Source organism: Pezoporus flaviventris, unplaced genomic scaffold, assembly GCF_033815535.1.
Source record: "Pezoporus flaviventris isolate CSIRO_AGI_PZ_B2104156 unplaced genomic scaffold, CSIRO_AGI_Pfla_v1 ptg000056l, whole genome shotgun sequence".
Taxonomy (NCBI): domain Eukaryota; kingdom Metazoa; phylum Chordata; class Aves; order Psittaciformes; family Psittacidae; genus Pezoporus; species Pezoporus flaviventris.
Window position 1 is genome coordinate 775,302 of NW_026892604.1, and position 23,511 is coordinate 798,812.

General features: G+C 40.0%; 1 protein-coding gene across 3 annotated transcripts in view; it reads right to left on the reverse strand.

The window, feature by feature from the left end:
- The window catches only part of MYLK3 (myosin light chain kinase 3), a 54,969-nt gene that overhangs the window by 25,255 nt on the left and 6,203 nt on the right, over window positions 1-23,511 (reverse strand). Inside the window, exon 1 of one of the 3 annotated variants that reach the window (XM_061469329.1) lies at window positions 10,497-10,601. The exons of 1 other annotated variant lie outside the window; for it this stretch is intronic. In XM_061469329.1, coding sequence (XP_061325313.1) covers window positions 10,497-10,505 — 9 coding nt within the window. In that variant the 5' untranslated portion in view covers window positions 10,506-10,601. Of the gene's footprint in view, window positions 1-9,117; window positions 9,275-10,496; window positions 10,602-23,511 lie in introns of those variants that run through there. One more of the 3 variants, XM_061469326.1, reaches the window with a different exon arrangement.

The window sequence follows — 23,511 nt, forward strand, 5'->3', positions numbered from 1 at the left end:
TCCTCTCTCTTCCCTGTAGAACTGCTGGCAAACACAGAATGAAAGAACAGCTCCAACAGATCTAGCTGATTGTTTTGTTTTCAGGATGATAATATGTTTCAGTACTGGAAAAAATCTTTTCTTCTTTTTGCTTTGAATTACAATAGAAGGCAATTTTTGTTCAGAACATTAATCTGGTGCCCAAAGTTTGCATCTTGCTTGAGCAGTATGAGGAGAGCATTCAGTTCCATCGACAGTCTCAAGCCTTTGAATACTTAGCAAAAAAATAGGAGAAAAATTCCTTAATTGCTTGACTCTGTATTACAGATCACAGTATAACCACCCTTAGACATCAAAAGAAATACAGTAGCAAAAGCAATAGCCTATTATATTCACTTTTTTTTTTTTTTGCCAGGAGCTATTGCTTATAATGACATTGTGCAGTTACATATTGCAAAACACATGTTGCTTCATCTTCAGCATCCCTGAAATCACTTCTGAAGAACGTGAAGTCTTGTATGAGCTCAAATACCAGTGAATCTGGCAGGAGCTCTGTAGATTGCTGTGTTATCACTGGCAAAACAAACTGGTGATCCATGAGACTTCATCATAGTCTGGATGTAATTTAAAGTTTCTGATGCTAATTGGTCTCCTGTGGATTTCTGCTTGTTTCTTTCAGGTAACAAAAAACCCAAGCACCTTGATGTGGAGCATGCAGGCAACTGCCTCCATTCCAAGAAGAGATAAACTGCAATTAACTTCTTGGATACCTTTAAAATCTCCAAGGTATCAAGTATCCCAGGAGTGCCAGAGAAAAGGAACACAGACCCTGGAGAACCAGAACGACAAGTGACTTTGAACCAGTGATGCCAAAGAGACTTCTATTCTCAAGGGGGAAATGAGAGTTTATTCTTCTTTGGCTTCAATGCCACGTATACTCTTGCAGTGACAAAAGAGAGATGTCAGAAAACAAGAGAAAAATTCACATTCAACACAAGGAACTGATGATATGGTAGTTCAGTTCTGATCCCTCCTTCCTACCTCTGACCCAAAGGAAGGAAAAAAACAAAGATTTGGGGTGAATAAAAATATGAAAAAAAAAAACAAACAAAAGATCTACAGCATGTACTAATGTACTAAACAAGAAATGTCACAGAGGTTAAAAAATAGGTAAGTGAAAAAATAACCTTTCATATGGCCTAAACAAACCCAAAGCTTAATAGAAAACTTGAGGGCTTTGGGAGAACTTTGCAGTGACTGCAATGCACAAAGTTCTAAGAAGATGAAGAATTCCATGTGGTGAAACATCAGGAGCTTACATAAAGGAAAAAAAAACAGCAGATAAACTCAGAATGATCTGGCTGCACCTGCTGGACACTACTCAGGCTAAAAGTATCTTTTAAGTATTTAGAAAACAGCTATCAACCTTTTCAAGTTACATTGGAAATCGACTCATTGCTGCAGCTCATTAACATGAGCTTTTTAGTTTCCCCCCAGCAAATTAAAGGGTAACTAGACTTCTCTAGGGTACCTGAACTTTTGAAAAATTAAGCCCTACACTACTGAGTAATTCCTCATGAACAGCATGGTTCCTAGACATAGAAAAGGTAATAAATCATGTCCACAGAGTAATGGTGCAGCTACAGAACAATTCTAATGAGAAATGGCAAGCACTGAAATGGATATTGGCTCTAATTTAGAGGAATAACTTCCAAGGGCAAGATATGCCATGCAGTCTGGATAAGTCTATCCAGTCCAACACTTCAGTCTCCTGCTGAGATCAGATCTTACTAGGAACTGGCCTATGCCTGCTTTAGAAGGACGAGAACCTGACATTTAACACATCACTCATTTCGACCTTGGTTGAAACTCACCTGCACAATAAAAGGGGCTATAAGGCACTCTCAGTCTCCCCAGCTGACCATGGCAGGATACATTTCAGTATTACCTACCTTACACAGCACAACATCACTGTAGGACCAGATCATCTCAATCTTAACAATCACTATATGAACTTTTTCACCCTTTTTCTATATATTTAATGACAGAAAACTTAAACCCAGTAAGTTATGAAACACTCCTGCAAGTCCTGACTTCTTCCTCCCCTTCTATTTTATTCTTTTCCAAACAGCTGATTCTAAGGATAATGCTCCCAGGCAGTGGCACTGAGCTAAGGATAGGTTAATGAATCTGAGATCATGCGTAGTATTGTAATGCATCTCTGTCAAGCAGCTGACAGCAGATACTTTAACAGATCAATTGTGACATTTCATTTACATCAAAGTGATGAGATTTCTAGATAACACTGTTTACCATTTGTCTACATGGCTTAACAGGAACCTTTAAGTCCTTCCTCCAGGTTACTTTGCCTCTCAGGAGGCCAAGAGAGCACCTGTTGCCCGTCCACAATCATTCACTCCACCTCAAGCCTGTCACTCACAGAAACGACATCAAGAAGCTGTCTCAATACTTTTAATCTCAACTCTTTCAATTTTTATTTCTTTTTTGTTTTTAACCCAAGCACCCTCCCACTCCTCCACAGCCTCCAACAAAGACTCCTCTGGAAACTGAATAGAAAAATCATTTTGCTCACTCTGCTTTCCCTGAAATTCAGTGATCTTACAACTAATGCAGTAAGTTCCTTGTATAAAGCCTGCTGATTTCAAAAGTCAGCCACAAAAGCTACCGTTGGATTCAAGAAGCTCCAGCTCCTCATTTACAAGATGCTCTCTCACTACTACTAGGAGCTCAGCAGAGAACACTAAGGAACCTTTTACACCTGCCAAAAGCTCTTATCTCTACAGCAGTTTGCTCAGGTAGATGCAATTGTAAATCAGTTGGCATCTGCCATAATGCAGAAGAGTAGCCTTGGCTGTGTTGTAATGCCAATAGGAATGAAATCAGTAAAATCAAATTCTTGTCACTGAAGTGATGCAATAGGCCTCTCAGTAGAAATATATACAGATCTGTTGCAGAAGGAAGGGATATTTCTAAAAAGGCTACTTTTCAGAAAAACCCCAAACTTTACATAATCCAGAGTTTGCTCCAAAACACACTGGAACTAGCACGATTGTCCCTGCTGACTTGAAACAGGACTGGCTTCAAACCAAACCCTTCAGAAAAGGCTCTCCTGTGCCAGCAACATGTTTTTGTTTGAGAAGATGAAAATACCAAAGTGCTCTGTGCTTTGCGCCGTCTTGTTCCCTTTTTGCTTCAGAAAATCTTTTCAGCTTCAAGTTTGAAAAATCCCCACAAAAATGAGCATGCAGAGCTGTACTAACATGTTCATTTGTAACCATTGTTTCCAATTTCCCCATTCTAAATACCACGAATAACAGCTGCTGTAAGAATATATTTGGCTTTTTTCTTTGCTCCCTCACTTATGTTTCCAAAGTTACAAGGCAATAACACCATTCCTTCAGCTACCCTTCTGCCCTTCACAGTCACTCACTGAAATATGATCATTTTCAGTACAATTTTGCACTACATTGATTCAAGTGTTTGAAAGGTAAAACATTTTACTCAAATGCTGGCAACTCAAATCATGGCACTGGAATTAAGGAAACGTTCACAGACAGTCACATGAGCAGCAGCCTCCAGCGACTCACACACACACTTGGGAACTTTTCCAATTGCAAAATCAGTCACTGCCATCATTTCAGGCCTCATGCAAGCTGGACTCTCAGCTATTGGTTTTTATTTTCCCCTCACATTTTCAGTGGACAGTTGCCATTGCAGCACAACAAATACCAAGTACTATGCTCACTGTTCCCTGCTAGTAACAGTCTTTACAGGACTATAAAAAATAAAAACAAAAAAACATTTTTAAGTCAGAATACTCCTTGACATTGCTATTCCCCACTAATAACCAGAACACTGTATTAAGGAAATTCTAGATGAAGTAAATAGTCATCTGTCCTACAATAAAGCCTGTTATGTGCTATATTCACCTGCTGATTTAGATCTCTGACATTTTGCTTTGACGTCATTCACAAACACAGGAATAACTTCAACCATTCAGGCTTAGTATCAACACAAACTCTGCTTGGAAAAGGACTCAGAGTAAAAGAGTTTGTGTACTAGAGCTGGTGGTTTTGCAAACTCTTCTCAGTAATCAAATACTCAGCGAAGTCACTTGCACTTGTTTAGGTGAATGTTTAAATGTCTGTCAAAAAAATGCATCCACTTCAGATATGCAAAAGATCTCCATCTATATGGATGATCTCCAGCTATATTTATAATGGTTTTCATCAAGTTGGAAGAAAGATGCAGGACTTGAAAAAAAAAGAATGCCATTACCAGAAAAGCTTGTCTAAAAGAAAATTTTACCACATGCCAGTGGAATTGCAGAAAGCAGCTAAAAACAGGCACAAAGCTGTCCACAACAAGGAATGAGAAGGCAATTTTTAAAAGTCTATCTCTCTAAAGCAAACAGTTGGGTGTGAATTAGAAGCCTTGCATTAGGACCCCAGTCATATGACTAAGCACAGTGATCCTTCTTTTCCATCTGAAGTTGGTATCTTAGTACAAATCTCTAGTAAAAATAGAAATCCAGAGGATGCTTGGTGCAGCCATTTCCACTCACAGAACAGTAACTCCTAGGGCTTCTCTGCAGAGCTTCTATCAGAACTCAGGAAGCTTTGCTTCTGAACCACCTTGCTACCCTAAATCAACAGCCAAAAGACTCCAGAGTGTTAATTTTAAATAACCATACTGAAGGTTCTCTGCATGCAGAAAAAGCTCCAGAATTGAAAATACAAACCCATCAATTTTGCAGTTCTGCTATTCAGTGAGTGATAAATTAATCTCCAGACGCACTGCAGAGACAGCTGTGGTATAAACCCAGACAGACTGATTATAAGCACTCCACTAAAAAAGCCCAGCACCAAGTCCTGGCATCGTAAAGCAAAAATCACTCAGAGAAAAGTAAGCAAATAATACTGTTGATAAAAGAGCCAGGATATACATGGTTTGGATTTCATATCAGGTGACATCAGGGGTATTTTGTCACTGAAGAGTAGTAAGGCAGTGCCAGCCACATGTACATCAAGATCTTCTGAACGTGAGAAGTTAGGAAAGTAGTTAAAATGCTGGGCTGAATGCCAGAAAAGACTGAAGAAATATTCTGCAGAGGTAAGCAAGATACAATTGGCAAGAATATCCACATACAGTCCATGAAAATGGGGAACAAAGAGCTCCCTGGCTCTTGTTCAGCCACAAAAGCAGGAACATGAAAACTTTGCAAAAGTTTCTCTGAAATGAATCTAGTGAAGAAAAGATCTGATGAAATTCTGCATTGGCCATCACCCACTGAAAAGTGAACTGGAAAAAGTTCAAGGCCCCTCAGTACAGAATGGCAGCTTTCTACCTGGCTTACCGAGACAAACAATCACTGACAGCCACAGTAAGAACTTCCTCACAGAACAGGGTGACCCAGTCAGCCATTTGGCAACTTGCACCAATGTTTTCAGGCCTTAAGACTGATAATTCTGCATAAAACAAACCCAGGAACAAGGTCAGTCCATGATCAAATCTGCAGCAACCTGTTCTTTTTACAGCAAGAGCAGCCAAGGAAAAAGCAATTCAAGCTGTACCAATTCCGTAAAGTGGTGCTGAGAATTAAGGAGGACCCTGAAGCTGAAGCTCCCCACACCACGCTTCTGGGGGACTTCAGCTGGAACTGGGAAGAGGAACCTACCAAGAAAACATCCAGAACAAAGCTATTTATACAAAAGGGGCATTTCTTTTAAATTCTGCCCAGCCCCAGACAATGCCACCGAGCATGCAATGAGAGTGCTGGAAAGAATCAGGTCCCTGAAAAGAAGCATTCAGGACTTAAGTCAGAAGCATACGTAAGTAAGTTTGATGAGCCAGAAAGCACATGTACTGCTCAAACCTAACACTAAAATGAGGACACAAATGAAAGGTGAGCCACAAATATAAAGACAACAGCAGGAGGACCTGCTAGCTCTTGCTGTCACAACTCAGCCCGGGGAGAAGGTGTAAACAAACCTGTTTGTAATGTCAGAGACTATATATAGCTTACTATTCTAGTTTCTGGGATATGAACTGACTGAGAGGATACTCAGCAGAATATATTTAGACCGCAAACCACTATATACTGGTGCAAAATTTAAAGCAGTGCATATGACGTCTTTCTCTTGAGTTCCCACAAAGCCTGGGAAGACAATATTAACAATCAAGATGCTCAGAAATTTTCCAGCCCTGCATTTTATTAAAACTCCCAATCCTTTAAAATAGCTTACTACTTCCACTGATATATTTTTTTATTGTTCAGGTTGTCTGCCTTTCTGCTAGCTCTCCGGAGCAGCCTGTTCTTAGCCTGCCAAAGCTCTGGACCCACCGATGGCAGTTTGGGCCTCTGCAGTATGCAGCCTGCCCCAGAGCCTGGGATCCCAGATCTGTCTGCTGAGTAGAGGAGTGAATCCCCAGGTAAATGCCAAAGCTGTTCAGCTCACGGGAAGGAAAAGCTTGAAGGAAGTACAGGCAACTTGGTCTTCAGGCACATGTTAGAACAGTCCTATGACTGCCTCTCCTAACAAAGAGTCGAATTAATATGAAAAACACAAAAAAAACTCATCTGTAGCTACAGGTATGAACTATGCCCTTCACAGACCATCTGAGCAGTACCAAACTTCCAAGTGACTTGTAAAAACACTCAGGCCACTGTTTACAGAGCTGCCTACTGTTAGAGGAGTCCGCCCATAACACCAGGATCAGCTGAGCCAGCCACTTACATGAGTACAAGCAACCAGATCATCAAGTACTATACCGGAAAGAGACTGTGGTCAACAAACATGCAAACAACACGTTCCACACTGCAACCACTGACATCAGAATTGTATACACTCACCAGCTCCTGCTGGAATAGGCTCAAACCCACCTTACAGGCTCCCACTCCACATGGGAGAAGGGAGCTCTCACTAGGGTTAATATTAAACTTACAGATTAGACCAATTCTCATCAATTTTAGTAAGAACTGCACACAAGGTCCAAGACACTATTTATCATTATATGCTTCTCTACTGGTCTTACCCTGCAAAAGCATCATTCCTTTTATAATGTTACATGAATTTCAGTGCTAACTTTATGAACAAAACAAAGAATGATTTTCCAAGACATAAACATAACAGGTGTGGCAAACTGGCTGGAGTGATGCAATCCAATGCAAGACATACAAAACAAAGTTATTTTTGATTCTTAGCTCACTGTGGACTAAGAAAGCCAATAAATCAAACTAAATCTAACACAGCTTTTACCTGTGGGTGACCTTAAAGTGTTGTCAGAAGAGAAGCAGCATTATCACTAGTTTTACAGAAAGGGAAATTGAAGCAATGCATACAAAAGAATTACTAAGTCACCCAGCAGATCAATTACAGAGAAACAAGATACTCTGAATCTCATTATAGCTTTCATATTACAACAAAATACTAACTGATCTCACAAAGCCAAGCCACAGAATACCATGTAGACAGATAACTGAGACATGACTAGGGAAAAAAAAAAAATGGAAAAAAAACCCTGGCTCATTTGCTAAAGCTACCTTCTGTAGTCCTTCTTGAAATATAGAATCATAGAATCATAGAATTGTTAGGGTTGGAAAGGACCTTAAGATCATCTAGTTCCAACCCCCCTGCCGTGGGCAGGGACACCTTACACTAAATCATATCACCCAAGATATCCTTCATTTGCACTCCTCCAGCAAAAAGCAGAAGAGCAAAAAAGCCTATTTCAGGCTTTAATCTGGCTTTAATATCTTTAACGAAAACCTGAACATCAACAATTTAAACACATCATCTGTTTAGCACAAACAACAGTTTAGTAGTATATTAAAATTAATAGACCAAAATGTTTTTCTGCTATGCTGCCATAAATTGACAATAAATCATGTGGCCACAAGGGTATGAAACATTGCTAGTCTGCTGTTTCTTATGTGATAAATTATAACAAAAAAATAATGTTGTACTCTTGGCTATATTTAAATCCAGTACATGACATGACATTAGATGAATTTAAGGCTTTGGAACAATATCCTACTTCTTGAAATTAGTAGAAATTTCGTCCTTTTCTTCAGCTGGGCCAGAATTGGGTTTATTACTGTTGGCTTAGTTCATCTACTCCACTGGCCCTTTAAAGGACAAAGATGATTACAAATATACACTACTGTTGAAGAAAATACATATGGAAATACTTTATTCAAAATTTTGAAAGTGAATGGTCTTAAAACGACAATCTGATACACTCCCATTTAAAATACAATTCCTACAGCTTTTTTTTTTTATTACTTAAACACTATTATATCCACATGGCATTCTGTCTTTTCAGCAACTCAAAAAGTAGGCAAATGCAAACAAACCAAAGAAAAGAGAAATCACATTTCCCCAGACTTCCTACCACTGTAGCAACTGAAACTTAACTCCAAATGCATGTTTAAAACACAGTGTGGTTTGATGAATAGCTTACAGTAGTAGAAAAGTAGATTCCTATTCCTGTTCCACCAGTGACGTCTCTATGCCTCTTTCCTCTTACACAGTTTGCGGTCAATGGTTAAGCTTTCAGACTCATTCTCTTTCATTCTGTTTCCTCAGACCCTTGCACAATGGGGTTCTGACCACACAACTTTAATTCTTAGCCAAGAGCACACATTTCAGGTGCTGAGTGCCCACTGCTCTAGTCAATCACACTGCTTTTACCACAAATCAAATGGCTTATGCAGAATTTGGCTCTTTATTAAATCAACTCAGCCCAACAGTTCATATTCTTAAAACTCTCAGACATAGGACAACTAAAGTAAGAAGCTGTAAGAATCAACCTCCACATAATTCAAATGACTGTCTGACATCCTATACTACAAATACACCACTTAGAATAGAAGTTTTAATATGCCAAGGCTCTCACAAAAAATAAATTTGTTTATAAAGGCAAAGCCTTCACTCATCATTTCAGAAACACCTCTGACATCGACAGGAGCTTTGCAAGCCAAGAGACTACTCAACCTGGCCAAGAACGTCAGACACATATAGCTCTTTTCAAAAGTCACAGAAAACAATACTGCACCATCTACAAAGTTTTTACTTCCTAAGTAGGCTCACAACAAAACACTACGGAGTCCCTTACCGTAAACCTCTTTACGTAATCAGAAACACAAAATCCTCCCATGCTCAAACGAAGGGACCTGTGCAGGGAAGATTCTTGATATAAAGTTCCCATCCTGTTTGGCTTGTACAGAGGTCACCCAGGTACCCTGCAGCCTTTTACTGAGTAAAGCTGCACAGGCTCCCTGGATCTTGCTAGAATTCTGCTTGTGTGATAAACCAGGCATTTCATCTTATCTAACACTGCACCAGGCATTTCAATAATTTCACTTTCTTATCAGCAGTACTAAGCTCTATCTATATCCCAGCAGCTCACTTCCTGAACCAGTGATAACAGCTACTGTAAGGTGTGGAAACAATGGGAGACCACAGCCGAGCCTCTTGAGTCACTAAGAGTCCCTTCTTGCATTTCTCTGTTCCTTTGCTTATTTTTGCTTAGTTTAACTTTGCTTTAGTTGTAACTCAGGGACAGCATGTTTGCTTCAGCCAAGCACTGACAAGACTGTCATTCATTTGACTGTTCTTTTTTTCAGTGACACTGACTATTGCTGTACAATGTTTGCCTTAACATAACATGATTATTTTAAATCTCTTTTATTTCCAATTTCTTCAGCATAGGAACAGAGGGACCAAAAGAATGAACAAAAAAGGACAAATATTCATCCTCCACCAGAAGTCACATACCCATTTATGCCTTGAAGCACTGTTTCTACAGCCTGATGCTAGGCACACTGAGCCATTTACTTCAGTTTGTAAAATACCTTTCAATCAAACAGAAGTCTTCACACAACTCTCCTACAAAGTCCATCCAGGGGTTCACATATATGCCTACACTGAGAATCTTCTAATGTTTTTTCTACCTAAGAAGCAAGCATACTGTATCTAAATAATGTCCCTCCACATGCATTTGGTCCTCAACTAATGAATTCCTTTTTATTTTGCCCTGTGTAAAATACATATCATCTTGGAGTTCTTACCTAAATGATCATGTCAGTGGAACAGAAATATACAAAGACAACAGATACCAAGAGGCTGGACGATCTAAGAAGGAAACCAAGTTCTGGAGATGTAGATGCAAAACAGCTTTTCATCTGTGCTGTGCATTCCTGTCCCACTTTGCCAACAAGCTGCAGTAGAATTAGCCATTTGATTACTAGCTACAGCTGATCTAACATTAACATGAATCACATCAGGTGTGGGTACACAAAATGACAGCCATTCACTAGGGACCAGAGGCCTCTGAGCAGCTGGACCAGCACTTCAGACAGCAGTATGTGGGCTAAGCATGGGCCATGTCTTCACTGCATAAATCAAAACCAAAAGCGTGTTTCACTACAAGATGAGTGCACATGCACTCTCCCCTAAAATAATCAAGGGAGCAATGGAGGTAAGATACTGTACCTTTATCATTATGGTCTAAGGGAGTCAGGTCCAGAGGTGTGGGTATAGGTCTGGCTAGCCCTCTCACAGTTAAAATGAGTGCTCTGTTTCCACTTGGGTTTGTTCTGCAAGATAACTAATATGCTGTTAAAAAAAAAAAACAAACAAAACAATGTGAGTACACACAAAACCAGTGAGTTAAGGTGAATGAGAACCTCTTACAGGGCAAAAGCCAGCGAGAAGATGGCCATGCTTGCTGTGCTGCAGGTATTTCCTACTGCCTGGCATGGAATATTTTTCAGGCCATTCACCAAACAACTTAAAAGACTAGGGGTGGCCTAGTGGTACAGGGGGATTTGACAGTAGCTCATAGAGGTGAGAGCTCTACCAAGAGGTTAGCAGTCTAACGTCCTGGTAAAGGGACACAGGCCACGTTAAGCTGCCCAAGACATTACACGTAGACCTCCACAAATGTGAGGCCAGTCTCAACTGCCAGACTTCTGCCTAATTTCTGACTCCACCTCTGTGCCTTGGTTTTTCAACTGTAAAGGAGTTAAACTCTCCCTAGCCCACAGAACATTTTCAGAGCCTTACAATCTATTATTACTAGATTACTATTATATCCCTCTTTTAAAAGGTAAACCCAGTCCATAAACTCTAGATCACTGTCCCAAAAATTTTAAGATGCATCAGCTAGCTCCATAGAATGGTGCAGGAAAACTGGTGTCTCCCAGGCATTAAGCAATGAGACTGCTGCTGAGCCATTTTGCCTGGACAGGGTAAAACACCTGGATGCTTTCTGGCAGCAGCTCCAGCAGTATTCCTGGCATTTGCACAAGGAACACTATCCAACCACTCTCAGCTGGAGAGGAGACTATCCACAGGGGCATCAAGCTCTTGAACTCAGCTGTAAGCTTTTATTAACGTGTAACTTGATTGTATGAATTAGAGAACCCTAGTCCAGATCCTATGAAAACAACAAATATTACTCCTGTTCAAAAGGTGTAGTGCTTAACAAATGAGTCAGGAGATACTTTTTTGCCCTCCCTGAGTCTGGGTATTGTTAATACATTTGTGTCTTACTCCAATAGCACAAATAATTATGTTGTTACTCCAGGTTTAATAAAGAGACTCTATTACTCAATCTGGCAGCAAAGGCATGTACATCATGTAAGCACCATGCTACAGGGGAAAGCTTGCATGACAAAGAGAATCCTTTAGGAAATTTGACAAGCACTCCAGAACAAGCAATGCTTAGCCTGCAACCTTCCATTATCAGATCTAAATACAGGACTGTAGTGTAAGACAACACCTTCCTGCAGTATTTTTATTAATTAGTATTAAGAATATAATTATCATGATTATGAGATTCACTGACTGCTTTTTCTCCATTTTAACATCAGAGAAAAATAAAATCGGAGCTTTTCTCTCCCCCACTTTAATTTCATATCTTACAATGCCCATTCTGGACTGTGTTTTCTTCAGAAGAGTATTAAAATCAACAGATCAGGAGCAACTATATAACATCCAATCCACAACAAGGAAATAGTTTCCTTTCTAGAAAGTTAAATGTATTGCTGTGGACAGAAAACAGGCAATGGACATGGGACTACATTTTCTTTAGTACCAAGGAAAAGCCTATTTGATTTTACAGACAAGTCAAAATAGAGTTTGGTGCCTTGCCCTATAATACTAAGAGCTAGAACCAACGAAAGTGCTTCTTTTGAGTAGAGGTAGCGAGTCCAGGCTTTGCAGATTTCACAGGACATTATTTAATTACAGAGTAAATGCAAAGTTTTTCAAAAAATCATGAAATCTAACATCCAAAAAATTACATAAAGATCAAGGTTACTAATTCAGCTTTTAGAGCAACTCTTTGAATCTGCTGTGCTTAAACTCCAAAACTCCTCCTTCAAACCAAAAGAGGTGTTTGACAGCTAGATCAGCTCATTCAAAGACCAAGAAAAGGAAAAAGGTAATATTAAGAGGCTAGCTGTTATTAATAGCTTGCCCAGCCTGCTGCTGACAATTATGCCAAGTCCTTGCATAAATACAGAGCAAAATGAAGGGGCTTAGCATTCTTGGGGTGATCTCTCTCATCGCCCAACATCAGCCTCTGTGAATTGACAGGAGGTACACTCCACAAGCACATTCCATTTTTAGAGAATTTATAATCTAAACAACATTCCTTTGCTGAAATTGTTAATACAGAGAATTAACATTCCTGAGAATAAGTAAGGAGAAGCTTTAGTCCCCTGGCACATTACTTTCAAACACACTTAAAAGTTAATAAATTACTTAAGTATTTTAGATCCTTTTGTCACCAGTGATCAGAGACAGGGAGCTAGTAACACTGATGTCACCCAGTTTAACTCATGACTATGCCCAAAACATCTAACTGAAGATTCACAGTTCTCTTTGAAAAGGGATTTCCAAATTCTACCAATAACTTACCCTTTCATTATGCTTCCATCCATGCAACAAGCTAGAACTGAATGCCATCATACAGTAGTGCTCCAGTGAAATGCAGACAGAATTAGCAGGCAGGGTATTGATACCAGAAATGCTCAAGTCCCTTTCTATATCTGATCAGTATTCAGGAGTCTGTGAAGACTTTGATTGACAAGGCATTTCTAGGAGCAGTCAATTCCTGGTTGTCCCTGTGCCAGTATCAGCGCATTTCTAGAGCTGCTCCACTCACAATGGATTAGTATTAAAGGCCAGGTCTGAAAGCTTCCCCACCCTCCCCACCTCATTAATATTCAGTCTATAAATCCCATTTACACAGGAACTCATCCCCAAGCCTAGATACCTCAAATTATATTCAGTTTTTAAACCTGCAGCGTTCATTACCACTGTTTCAGAAGGAAAACTCTAGCAGCTTTAGGCAGGCTGCTGTTGTTTAAAAGAACAGTATCTAAAGCTCTGCATTAACTTCATTAGCTCACAAAGATCTGCACTAGAATGAATCCTGCCTGAAAAGCTCAAATACAACTGTCAGCAGGTTTTCATTCTTTCATTATTCTGCTCTTGTTCCAGCTGCCAAAGCTGGTGGGTATATCTGCAGCTGAACAAAGTCACTAAAAAGGCAGGTTACATAGCGAACACTTCAAAAATAATTACAGTCACCATAAAAACAAATTAAGAGAGTAACTCAGTATCAACTTTGTCTCTTGGCAAGCATGGGTAGAGGACTTTTGTAACATGGTATGCATTCAAAGCATACCACCTTACATAGCAAGCCTGGCTTTGATGGTCATAAAAAAGGTCCAAAGGAGAACAGATTCAAACCTTCTCTGTAAGGATGGGGTCCACTTTCTGGGTAGTACTCTTACTTTTGGATAGCTCAGAGCACTGTTACACAGGTGAGCCCTACAGGCAGCAACAGCTTCAGGATGTAAGGCAGACACCCTTCTGGTCTCCACTAGTGAAGGAATGAACAACAAAAAGATTAATTCTAGTTTTGCCATATTCTCTTTTACAAAGCACTTTTGTAACAGATTTACTATTCAACAGCCTGCTAGTTTTTAACATGGAGAGGTAACCTTCTGAAAAAAAAACAAAACAAAACGAAACAGAAAACAGAAAAATTTTACATCATTCCTCCACTCACCCATCAGAAACCTACAGTTGTGAGATCAGATCAAGCATCTTTCCCAGAAGATGCGATAAGCAGACTGTCATTTGCATTGGATGATAGATTTTTATCAAGTACCTACTTTGCACACTCACCAATCTGTATTTTTATAAAGAACTAACTCATACCTTCTTGCCCAGACTGAGGCAACCACAAAGCACAGTTGGGCATTACAAGCTCTCTTTCAATGGTCTATTAACTTAAGAAAACACCATTTCTGTGAGTAAGCCCCCCAAAATATAAATGCTGCAACAAAATTGTATGTCCAATGAACATATACATAGAAATCAGATTTATAGGATTACTTTACATTTGAGTTTGAAATTCAGAGGTTAAGTATTTTAGATGTAGTTTAACTTCGGCAGTCTGGATTGCTGGCTTTATTTTTTCTTTTTAAATCAGTGTTCACTAACTAGATTCATTCCAGTCCTCAAAAACCTTCCTTACAAAATGTTTCCTTATTTTCAATCAGCTCTGAAGAACAAGGATTAACACTGTCAGTCCCTCTCCCAGTAGTGGAGAGGGATCTTGTTTATCTTCCACATTGCATCTGAATGTTTCCCACAAGAAAAGCCCAGTAAACTCACAACTACGGATACACATGGGGAAGCCTAAACAACAGAGTTAAAAAAGAGTCTAGCCTCTGGAGAATTGATTTCTCAAACTACCTAATTTTTAGGTAAAAAGGAAAGGCTCAACTCTGAGAACAGCTTGAGTAACAGTATCCTCACTCTTCCCACAAATTCAGCACCTCTCCATTCACCTCTCTGTTGTTCTCCGAATTGCTTTGCTCCTTCTCACATGTTCAGTAATCTGACACACGTGCATCGACTTCACCATCACAATATTCTACGGGAGGTCTCCATGTCTCTCTCCAAACAGCCTTAACACACTCATCTTTAATTCTCATCGTTATACCCTTCTTTCTCTATCAAAGTCTAACTTTTCTTCTTAATCTCCTCACCATTCCTAGCTTGGTCCATTCCTGCCTCGTCCCCACGTCTGGAGTGAGCTGCAATGACCTTCCTCCCTTTGCCATATAATGAAACCCCACTGCAGCTAAAACACTGGCTAATAATGAGAACTGCATGACTGAGTTTCTTCTTTTTCAACGGAATTGAAAAGTAAAACTATAGCATCAGGCTCTGAATCAGACTAGACTTGGACAAGACTTGATATATCTCAATGTCTTAAGCATTTCATAATTTACTGTATTGTTCAGCTGGGTTCAGCTGTAACAGGGTTCAGCTTTAACAGTTATTTTTCTCCTTCCTAGTAGCTGGTGCAGTGGTGCGTTTTGGCTGTAGTATGAGAATAACACTGATAATACACCAATGTTTTAGTTATTGCTCAGTAGTGCTTACCCTGATCAAAGACATTTCAGTCTCTCCTGCTCTGTCAGTGAGGAGAGGCACATGAAGCTGGGAGGAAGTAGAGACAGGACACCTGACCTAAACTAGCCAAAGCAGTATTCTGTAACACAGCACAGCACGTCATGCTCAGTATATAAACTGTTACCCAGAAAGCCCGGATCACTGCTCAAATCGGGCTAGGTATCAGTAGGTGGATACTGAGGAATTATATTGTGCATCACTAGTGTTTATTGCATTTTTGGAGGCTGGGTTATTTTTTTCCCTTTCCCCTTTTAGTTTTATATTCTCCCCCCTTGTTATTTCCCTTACCATTATTATTAGTGGTAGTAGTAGTAGTTTTGTATTGTACTTTAGTTTTTGGACTGTTTTTTACTTGTGGGATTTACATTCCTTCCATTCTCCTCCCCATCCCACCCTGAGGGAGTAGAAGGGGAGGGAGAAGAGCAGGAGTTACTGCTGGGCTTAAACCACAACATTTATTCTTTGGAATTGCTCTGTCTTAAAGAATAGAGATTTGTTACTTTTTCAAAATAACAGGAAGTAATCATTATCCTCCACTGTTTCAGAAGGCTAAAGTAAAAAGCAATTATATCTTAACCCTCATTCTACAGTAACACAGTTTCCCCAATGAACTTTAAAAAAAATGAACCTTGCATTTCTAACTTCTTTCATTGGAGGTCACAAATCAACATTTTTTAGTTTTAATGCATTCCGCCAGCTGACAGTCTCAGGCAAAATAAAGAGCCATTCAAGAGTTTCTTACATTCATGCCTTTTCTTTGACTTCTGTCTGGTGTTCTAAGATAAACCCTGCGCTACCTTCAGGACATTCTGTGATTTCACAAGGTAGGTTTAATACCTACTACACCTCTTAGGACATATTTAGATATAAAGATTCATGAACTATGCTGTTCATGAAATATATCCCTTTACTTAAACAAAAATGTCCTTTAATACATCAGAATTAATTTCTTTGTCAAAGAAGTAAACTCCATAAACAAACATTACTTTCAAACACATTACAAACTATTGTGCAATGCCAGTAAAATCAGTGTAGCACTCAGTCTCATTTACTTGTCTTACTGAAAATCAGAACTCCTGGTTCACCTCCTGCTCCAGCTAGTTCAGTGACCTTAGATGAAACACTATATACTGCTGCTGAGGATCAGGACCTGGGGTCCAGACCACCTACATAGACTTCAACCATGAATCTCACTATTACATGTGCTCACATGTGCATTTACACACATACACACACACATTCTGCTCCACAATTTCTCCAAATAAAGCAACTTTGATCTCAAGCTAAAGTTTTTTCTTTTTTTTAGCAAGCTATCTTCAGTACAGCTCAAAAGCTGTTTATTCCAAGACAAAACAAAAAGCACTGAGCCTTGGAAAATTGCCAGACTGTTAACATTTGCACTCCCGGTATCTGGAGCACTCACTGTTCTTAACAGCATTTTATGGTCTTCAACACAGTCCAGGATTATAGTATTTATTAATACTTATGATACAATTGAAGACAGCTGTGTTTGAAATCGAGTTCTGGTTCTATGTGCAATGCTAAGAAGCACCAAGAAAAGCACTTTATAGGGAATGGGGAGAAGATGAGGGAGGGGTACCTGACTCTTTGCTGGGGGATATGCTGCATGATGACACCAAATAATTAATGAGCTTGAAATTAAATAACTTCACTGAAAGCAGGTTTAAGTTTTTTTTCTGGCAAAACAAACAAACAAACAAACCCAAACCCACAGATTTATCAGTTTCCACTGCTTTATGGCTAATACATTTTCTTGCTTTTTATTTAGATTGCACATGCCAATCAACAGCCAGCAGCTATGAACAACTTTTTTTTAAGTAAGAGCAGGAAAAAAACCAAACCAATCCAACATTATTACATTGTTTTACAGATACTTTCAGTTCATTATGAACTCACAATATCTACTGAAATCATGCAGTGTATTTCTGCAGTGCCTGATTAGACATAAGGCATCAAATTTGATCATCCTCATCTCAACAGAAAAACTGCTTAATCAGATACAACTTCAGGGCTGCCAGACTGTTCAAATTCTGTAACTGCTAGTGAGTTTTGAAAATGACAACCTAAACAAGAGAGGGGGATGTCCTATCACACTGCTATCTATGTGGCAACCTCCAAAAAGGCAAATATATAAAGGCAAATATATAGGCAAATATATAAAGGGACAGCAACTACTTGAAATGCTATGGTTAGATTCACTAGAGGTTTATTTGCCAGAATCCACAGTGAAATAAAACCCTAGAAAGTCAACTACAAAACACTCGTGACATTGTTAATACTTTAAGGGATAAATCATTTTATAGACTCACCTGAAAGCATTGGTTGAACTTGTTAAAATTTGCTCTGCTGTATTTTCTTTAACAAGAAGTGAGGCACAACAGGAAATCCGTAGAGTGAAACAGTTGGTACTCAAGGCCCAACACCTGCTACAGCTAGACCTGCTCCTACAGACCAAGGACTCGCTAACAGCTGAAGGACATCTTCAAGGTCAGGGTTTTTTGTAAAAGAAACCTTATTCCTGCTCCCCAAGACCATTCCAAAATGCAAACATAAAAACTGGAAGTAATAGGCTATTATGAGATTTGCTTGAAACGCACACTTCTAAGCCAAACATACTTTTTCAGATACACCCAGAGATACAATATTGCACACCAACAATACCTGCACATGTTCATGCATGCAGAGAAACCATATTCTGGAGAACAGCAATTCAAAAAGGCTTAAGCTAAAAAGTGGCGTAAGACTTTCTGGTTACACTATTTAATTACAGGTTATCAATACCTGAAAGGTTATCAATACGCTCAAGAAAAAAGTCAACCACCGTGTCCTGTTAGGCAGTGAGATACTAAGCATTCTTGATAATATAGTCCAAGATACAAAGAAAAGATACAGTGCTGCTAGTAGCCTACATGAATCCCTGTTCCACCCTGAAAAAAAAGCACTAAAAAAATCGAAGAAATAAAAATAAAAAGCACTAAGTCAAACCAACCCAAATACCTAGTCTGGGACCTGATATTTGAAGTAAGTATCTTAATTCCAGTCTTCTTCTCTGTACAGCCTGCTGGCCAGCCACAGGGTGATGATAATCTGTGAAGTATTCCCTAATATCTTGCCCCATTTTCAACTTTTTTTTTTTTTTTAAATCAGCTATAACAGTATAAAAGTAATAGGAAAATTAGAGATGTCGGTAAAATTTCACCAAAGAAAACTTATATTATGGGACTTTAGGGCAGGTGAAGAAGAGTTTCCTAAGCCATTTTTTATTAAAGTGCCAACTGAAAGTTGAGAGTTCTTTGGTCTTGACACAATATTCATCTCTACCCATTGTCATAGCCCAAGAGCTAACACCCCACACAACGACTACTACTACTACTACTACCTACTTTTAGCCTAGATAGCCAGTAACACCTTAGCAGGATTTAAGCTTCCATGCTATGAGTGATGTTCTAAGAAAAAATAAACTTTGTGTGCATTCACTGAAAACTGAATACTTTGCTCTACCTTAATATCAATAGTAAGAATGCCTGACTAGACAGTAAGCCTTACTCCAGTGTCTTTGGAATAAGGCTGCCATCTAGTAGCAGATCGTAGTAAATACATACAAACCTCCGGCCAGAATTTGAACTGTGAGCCTGCTGGGCAGTCTGGCACGCTGCTGTCACACAGTTATAAACACTGGAAGCATAGCTCTTCTGGGAAAAAAAAAAAGACAGGAAAAACAGGAAAAGAAGTGACAGAAAGCAGAACTTTCTAGATAGTGGTTTATCACCAGACCATTCTCCACTACAATTCTAAACTATTCAGTTCAAAATATCAAGATTATCTAGTTGGACAAGTCAGCATGTAGAGGCAGTATGGAGGTGGAGTGGTATTTTTGTGATGGTGAGATACTTGATCATCTTTCAAGTTAATTAAATCACAGCCCAATTCACGTTTTTGTGAAAGACCACCATTTTTCTGTGTGAGGTCTCATGCCACAAAATGCAGTGAAACAAATTAAGTTAGACTGAACCACAAAGACATTCAATAGCAGGGACTAAAATCTTATGCTGGAATTGGAACCACAAAAAAAACCTGCATAAGCAGCTTCCTGAAGTGTTACCACATTTATTCATGCTTGGAAACCATGCTTTCAGTTCTGAGTAAGTCAGAGCTACATTAAATACAATTTTACTCTCTCCTCATCTAGCTGTGCCAATACATTGTACAACTATAATCTACACTGATTTGCCACAGTGTTTCATCCATTGATCATTTCTAACAGTGAAAGAGCTCTTCACATGCCATCATGCTGCTGCCTATTACACACAATGCAGAATACAATACACTTTACAGTTCAGTCATTAACTTCCAAGAAACCTGTGTCTTGGTGTTCCAAAGTCAGTTACCAGGGCTTTTGAAAGATGCTGAAGTATTCCATCTATATGGGAAAGAACGATTTGTTTCTGGTTGGTGGGAAAAGAAAGCCAGGACTCCTACTTTACAAGATCCCCTGGCAACCACTCTCTGCCTAAAATATTTTCAAGGCCACCTGCTTCCACCATAGCTGTCTCAAAGCAACTAGAAGAAAAACAGCATGACAAGGGATGTGCAAGATAACAGGGATTCTATGGGTATGTAGCAAATAAAGGACTAAGGACAATGTGGGCCCTCTCTGGAAGCTATTGGGAGAACTGGCTACCCTGGATTTGGAGAAGGCTGAGGTTCTGAAGGACTTCTTTGCCTCGGTCTTCACTGGCAAATGCTCTGACTAAACCACCCAAGTCTTGGAAGGCAGACACAGGGACTGGAAGAATGAAGACCCTAGGCCCACTGTAGGAGAGGAACTGGTTCAAGACCATCTTAAGAACCTGAATGTACAAAAGTCCATGGGACCTGATGAAATCCATCTGCGGGTCCTGAAGGAGCTGGTGAATGAAGTTGCTAAGCCATTGTCCATCATATTTGAAAAATCATGGCAGTCAGGTGAAGTTCCCAACGACTGGAAAAAGGGAAATAGAAGCCCCATTTTCAAGGGGAAAATGGATGACCCAGGGAATTACAGACCAGTCAGTCTCACCTCTGTGCCTGGCAAAATCTTGGAGCAGATTCTCCTGGAAGGCATGCTAAGGCACATGAAAAACAACAAGGTGCTTGGTGACAGCCAGCATGGCTTCACTAAGGGGAAATCCTGCCTGACCAATTTGGTGGCCTTCTCTGATGGGGCTACAGAGCTGATGGACAGGGGTAGAGCAGTTAAATGTCATCAATCTGGACTTGTGCAAAGCATTCAACACTGTCCCCCTTGTCTTTAAATTGGAGAGACATCAATTTGATAGGTGGACCACTCGGTGGATGAAGAACTGGCTGGATGGCTGCATGCAAAGAGTTGTGGTCAATGGGTCAATGTCCAGTAAGAAACCAGTAATGGGTGGTGTTACTCAGGGGTCGGTGTTGGGATCGGTCTTGCTCAACATCTTTGTCGCTGACACAGACAGTGGAATTGAGTGCACCCTCAGCAAGTTTCCTGATGACACCGAGCTGTGTGGCTCGGCTGATCCGCTGGAGGGAAGGAATGCCATCCAGAGGGACCTTGACACACTCGTGAGGTGGGCTGATGCAAACCTTATGAAGTTTAACCATGCCAAGTGCAAGGTCCTACACCTGGGTCAGAGCAATACCAGGCACAGCTACAGGTTGGGCAGTGAAGAGATTCAGAGCCGCCCTGCGGAGAAGAACTTCGGGGTGTGGGTCAATGGGAAACTGAACGCAAGCTGGCTTCAGTGTGCACTCGCAGCCCAGAAAGCCAACCATATCCTGGGATGCATCCAAAGGAATGTGACCGGTAGATCAAAGGAGGTGATTCTGCCCCTCTACTCTGTTCTCCTGAGACCTCACCTGGAGTATTGTGCGCAGTTCTGGTGCCCTCAACCTAAAAAGGACATGGAACTGTTGGAACAAGTCCAGAGGAGGGCCACGAGGATGATCATCAGGGGACTGGAGCACCTCCCGTATGAAGATAGGCTGAGAAAGTTGGGGCTGTTCAGCCTGGAGAAGAGAAGGCTGCGTGGAGACCTCATAGTAGCTTTTCAGTATCTGAACAGGGCCTATATGGATGCTGGGGAGGGACTCTTCATTAGGGACTGCAGAGACAGGACAAGGGGTAATGTGTTCAAACTTGAACAGGGGAAGTTTAGGTTAGATATAACAAAGAAGTTCTTTACTGTGAGGGTGGTGAGGCACTGGAATGGGTTGCCCAAAGAAGTTGTGAATGCTCCATCCCTGGCAGTGCTCAAGACCAGACAGGATGGAGTCTTGGGTGACTTGGTTTACCATGAGGTGTCCGTGTCCATGGCAGGGGGGTTGGAACTTGATGATCTTAAGATCCTATCCAACCCTAAGTATTCTATGATTCTATGACAAGTGGGAAAGAGCTGACAGAAGAGACCTGGGGAAGTTAAAGGGAGGAAGTGCAGAAACAGAAATCAACCACTATTTCAAGAGGCTCCAGCAAGGAAGAGAAAGAAATAGCATTATGCTTTTGAGAGATATGAATGTATTTTTGTGTACTTATCAGAGAAGTCACCAATCTATATATAAAAATTCTAATTTAAATTTTGCTATATCTAATACACATCTAACAGTGGTCTCCAAGGATCACTGACTCCATGTACAGAGCAGAAACAAAACGATTACTGTAGAAACGCAGGTCAGAGCACCAAACGGGCTGCATTCTACCAACAGAAACAATACAAGCCTGATCATATCCTCAAATTGTCAAAATCAGAATTTCTCTTTTGTCATTCTGACTTAATAACTTACCATGCAAACATATCCTCTATCCTTAATAGTTACACATGCGTCCTTACTACTGGTATCTGTGACAGGCTATAGCTGTGGAAAGCAGAAACCTGCATGATGTAGTGAAGTTAGGTTTTGCGCTCACAATTCCTTGCTTACTGGAATAAAGACAAGTGTGTATTAGTGGTTTGAGTGTGTTTTCACATCCATTCCTCTTATCCAGTCTTAAAAGGAACCCAATTACTCCTTTAGAGTTAAGAATTAGAAATCACTTTCCAAGTTTCCTGATTCTGCTTACAAAGCTTCCATCTGATCAGTCTGTCCCTTGTGGCTTAACTCAAAACTACCATAGCTCTTCCCCATCAGAAATAACTAACAATCAATATCTGATAGCCTAGCTTTATTAATAAAAACCTCTGCTTCTACCCAGAGATCAGTTCTGTAGCATAATCTCATTAGGTAATTCTCAGTACTCAGTAATGCAATACTGAAAAGCATGAGTAATACATAAGAAAATACATTTAGTTGCATTCCCCTTCTTAGAAAAGAGTGAATGAAAGGTGACAAAAAGCTAGTATGACAGGTTTTATGAATGCAATTACCTCCTGCACCTGCTTCCCCAGGATTTTACAGGGCTTGAGCTCTTTTTTCTTTCTCCTTGGCAAGACAAACCCTGTATATTTACTAAAGTAAGGGTTTGGGCCAAAATTGCACTATACCATACAAAGACGACTTTGTTGAATGTCTTCCCCAAACCTTTTTCTATCAAAATAGCACATTTTGTACATTCAGGTAGGCTTTTGCTTTGATGTTTACAGTCACAAGTCAAAAAAACAATACTGCTAAGAATTACTTTCAAAAGACAGATAGAAAAGCTATTGACAGTAAATGGCACTAACATTCCTCTTGTCTTTTGGCAATACCCAGTAAGAAGATGCTAGCTGCAGATCTGCATTTCTGACACCTGCTTCTCTCCCTCTCCAGTAGTGGGCTAAGAGTTTGGGAGAAATACTTACCACCTGGACAAGGCTGACACCCAGCAAATAGTTGTTACAAAACAGCACTTAGTTCTCAAACTTCCGGGTCTGACCCCAAAAGTTATGCAATTTTTAAACAACACTGTGTAACAGGGAATCATTTTCTAGACAGAATTAATGAACAATTTGAAGTTATCAAGCAGAATAACCCCCCAAAGTGAAACCAC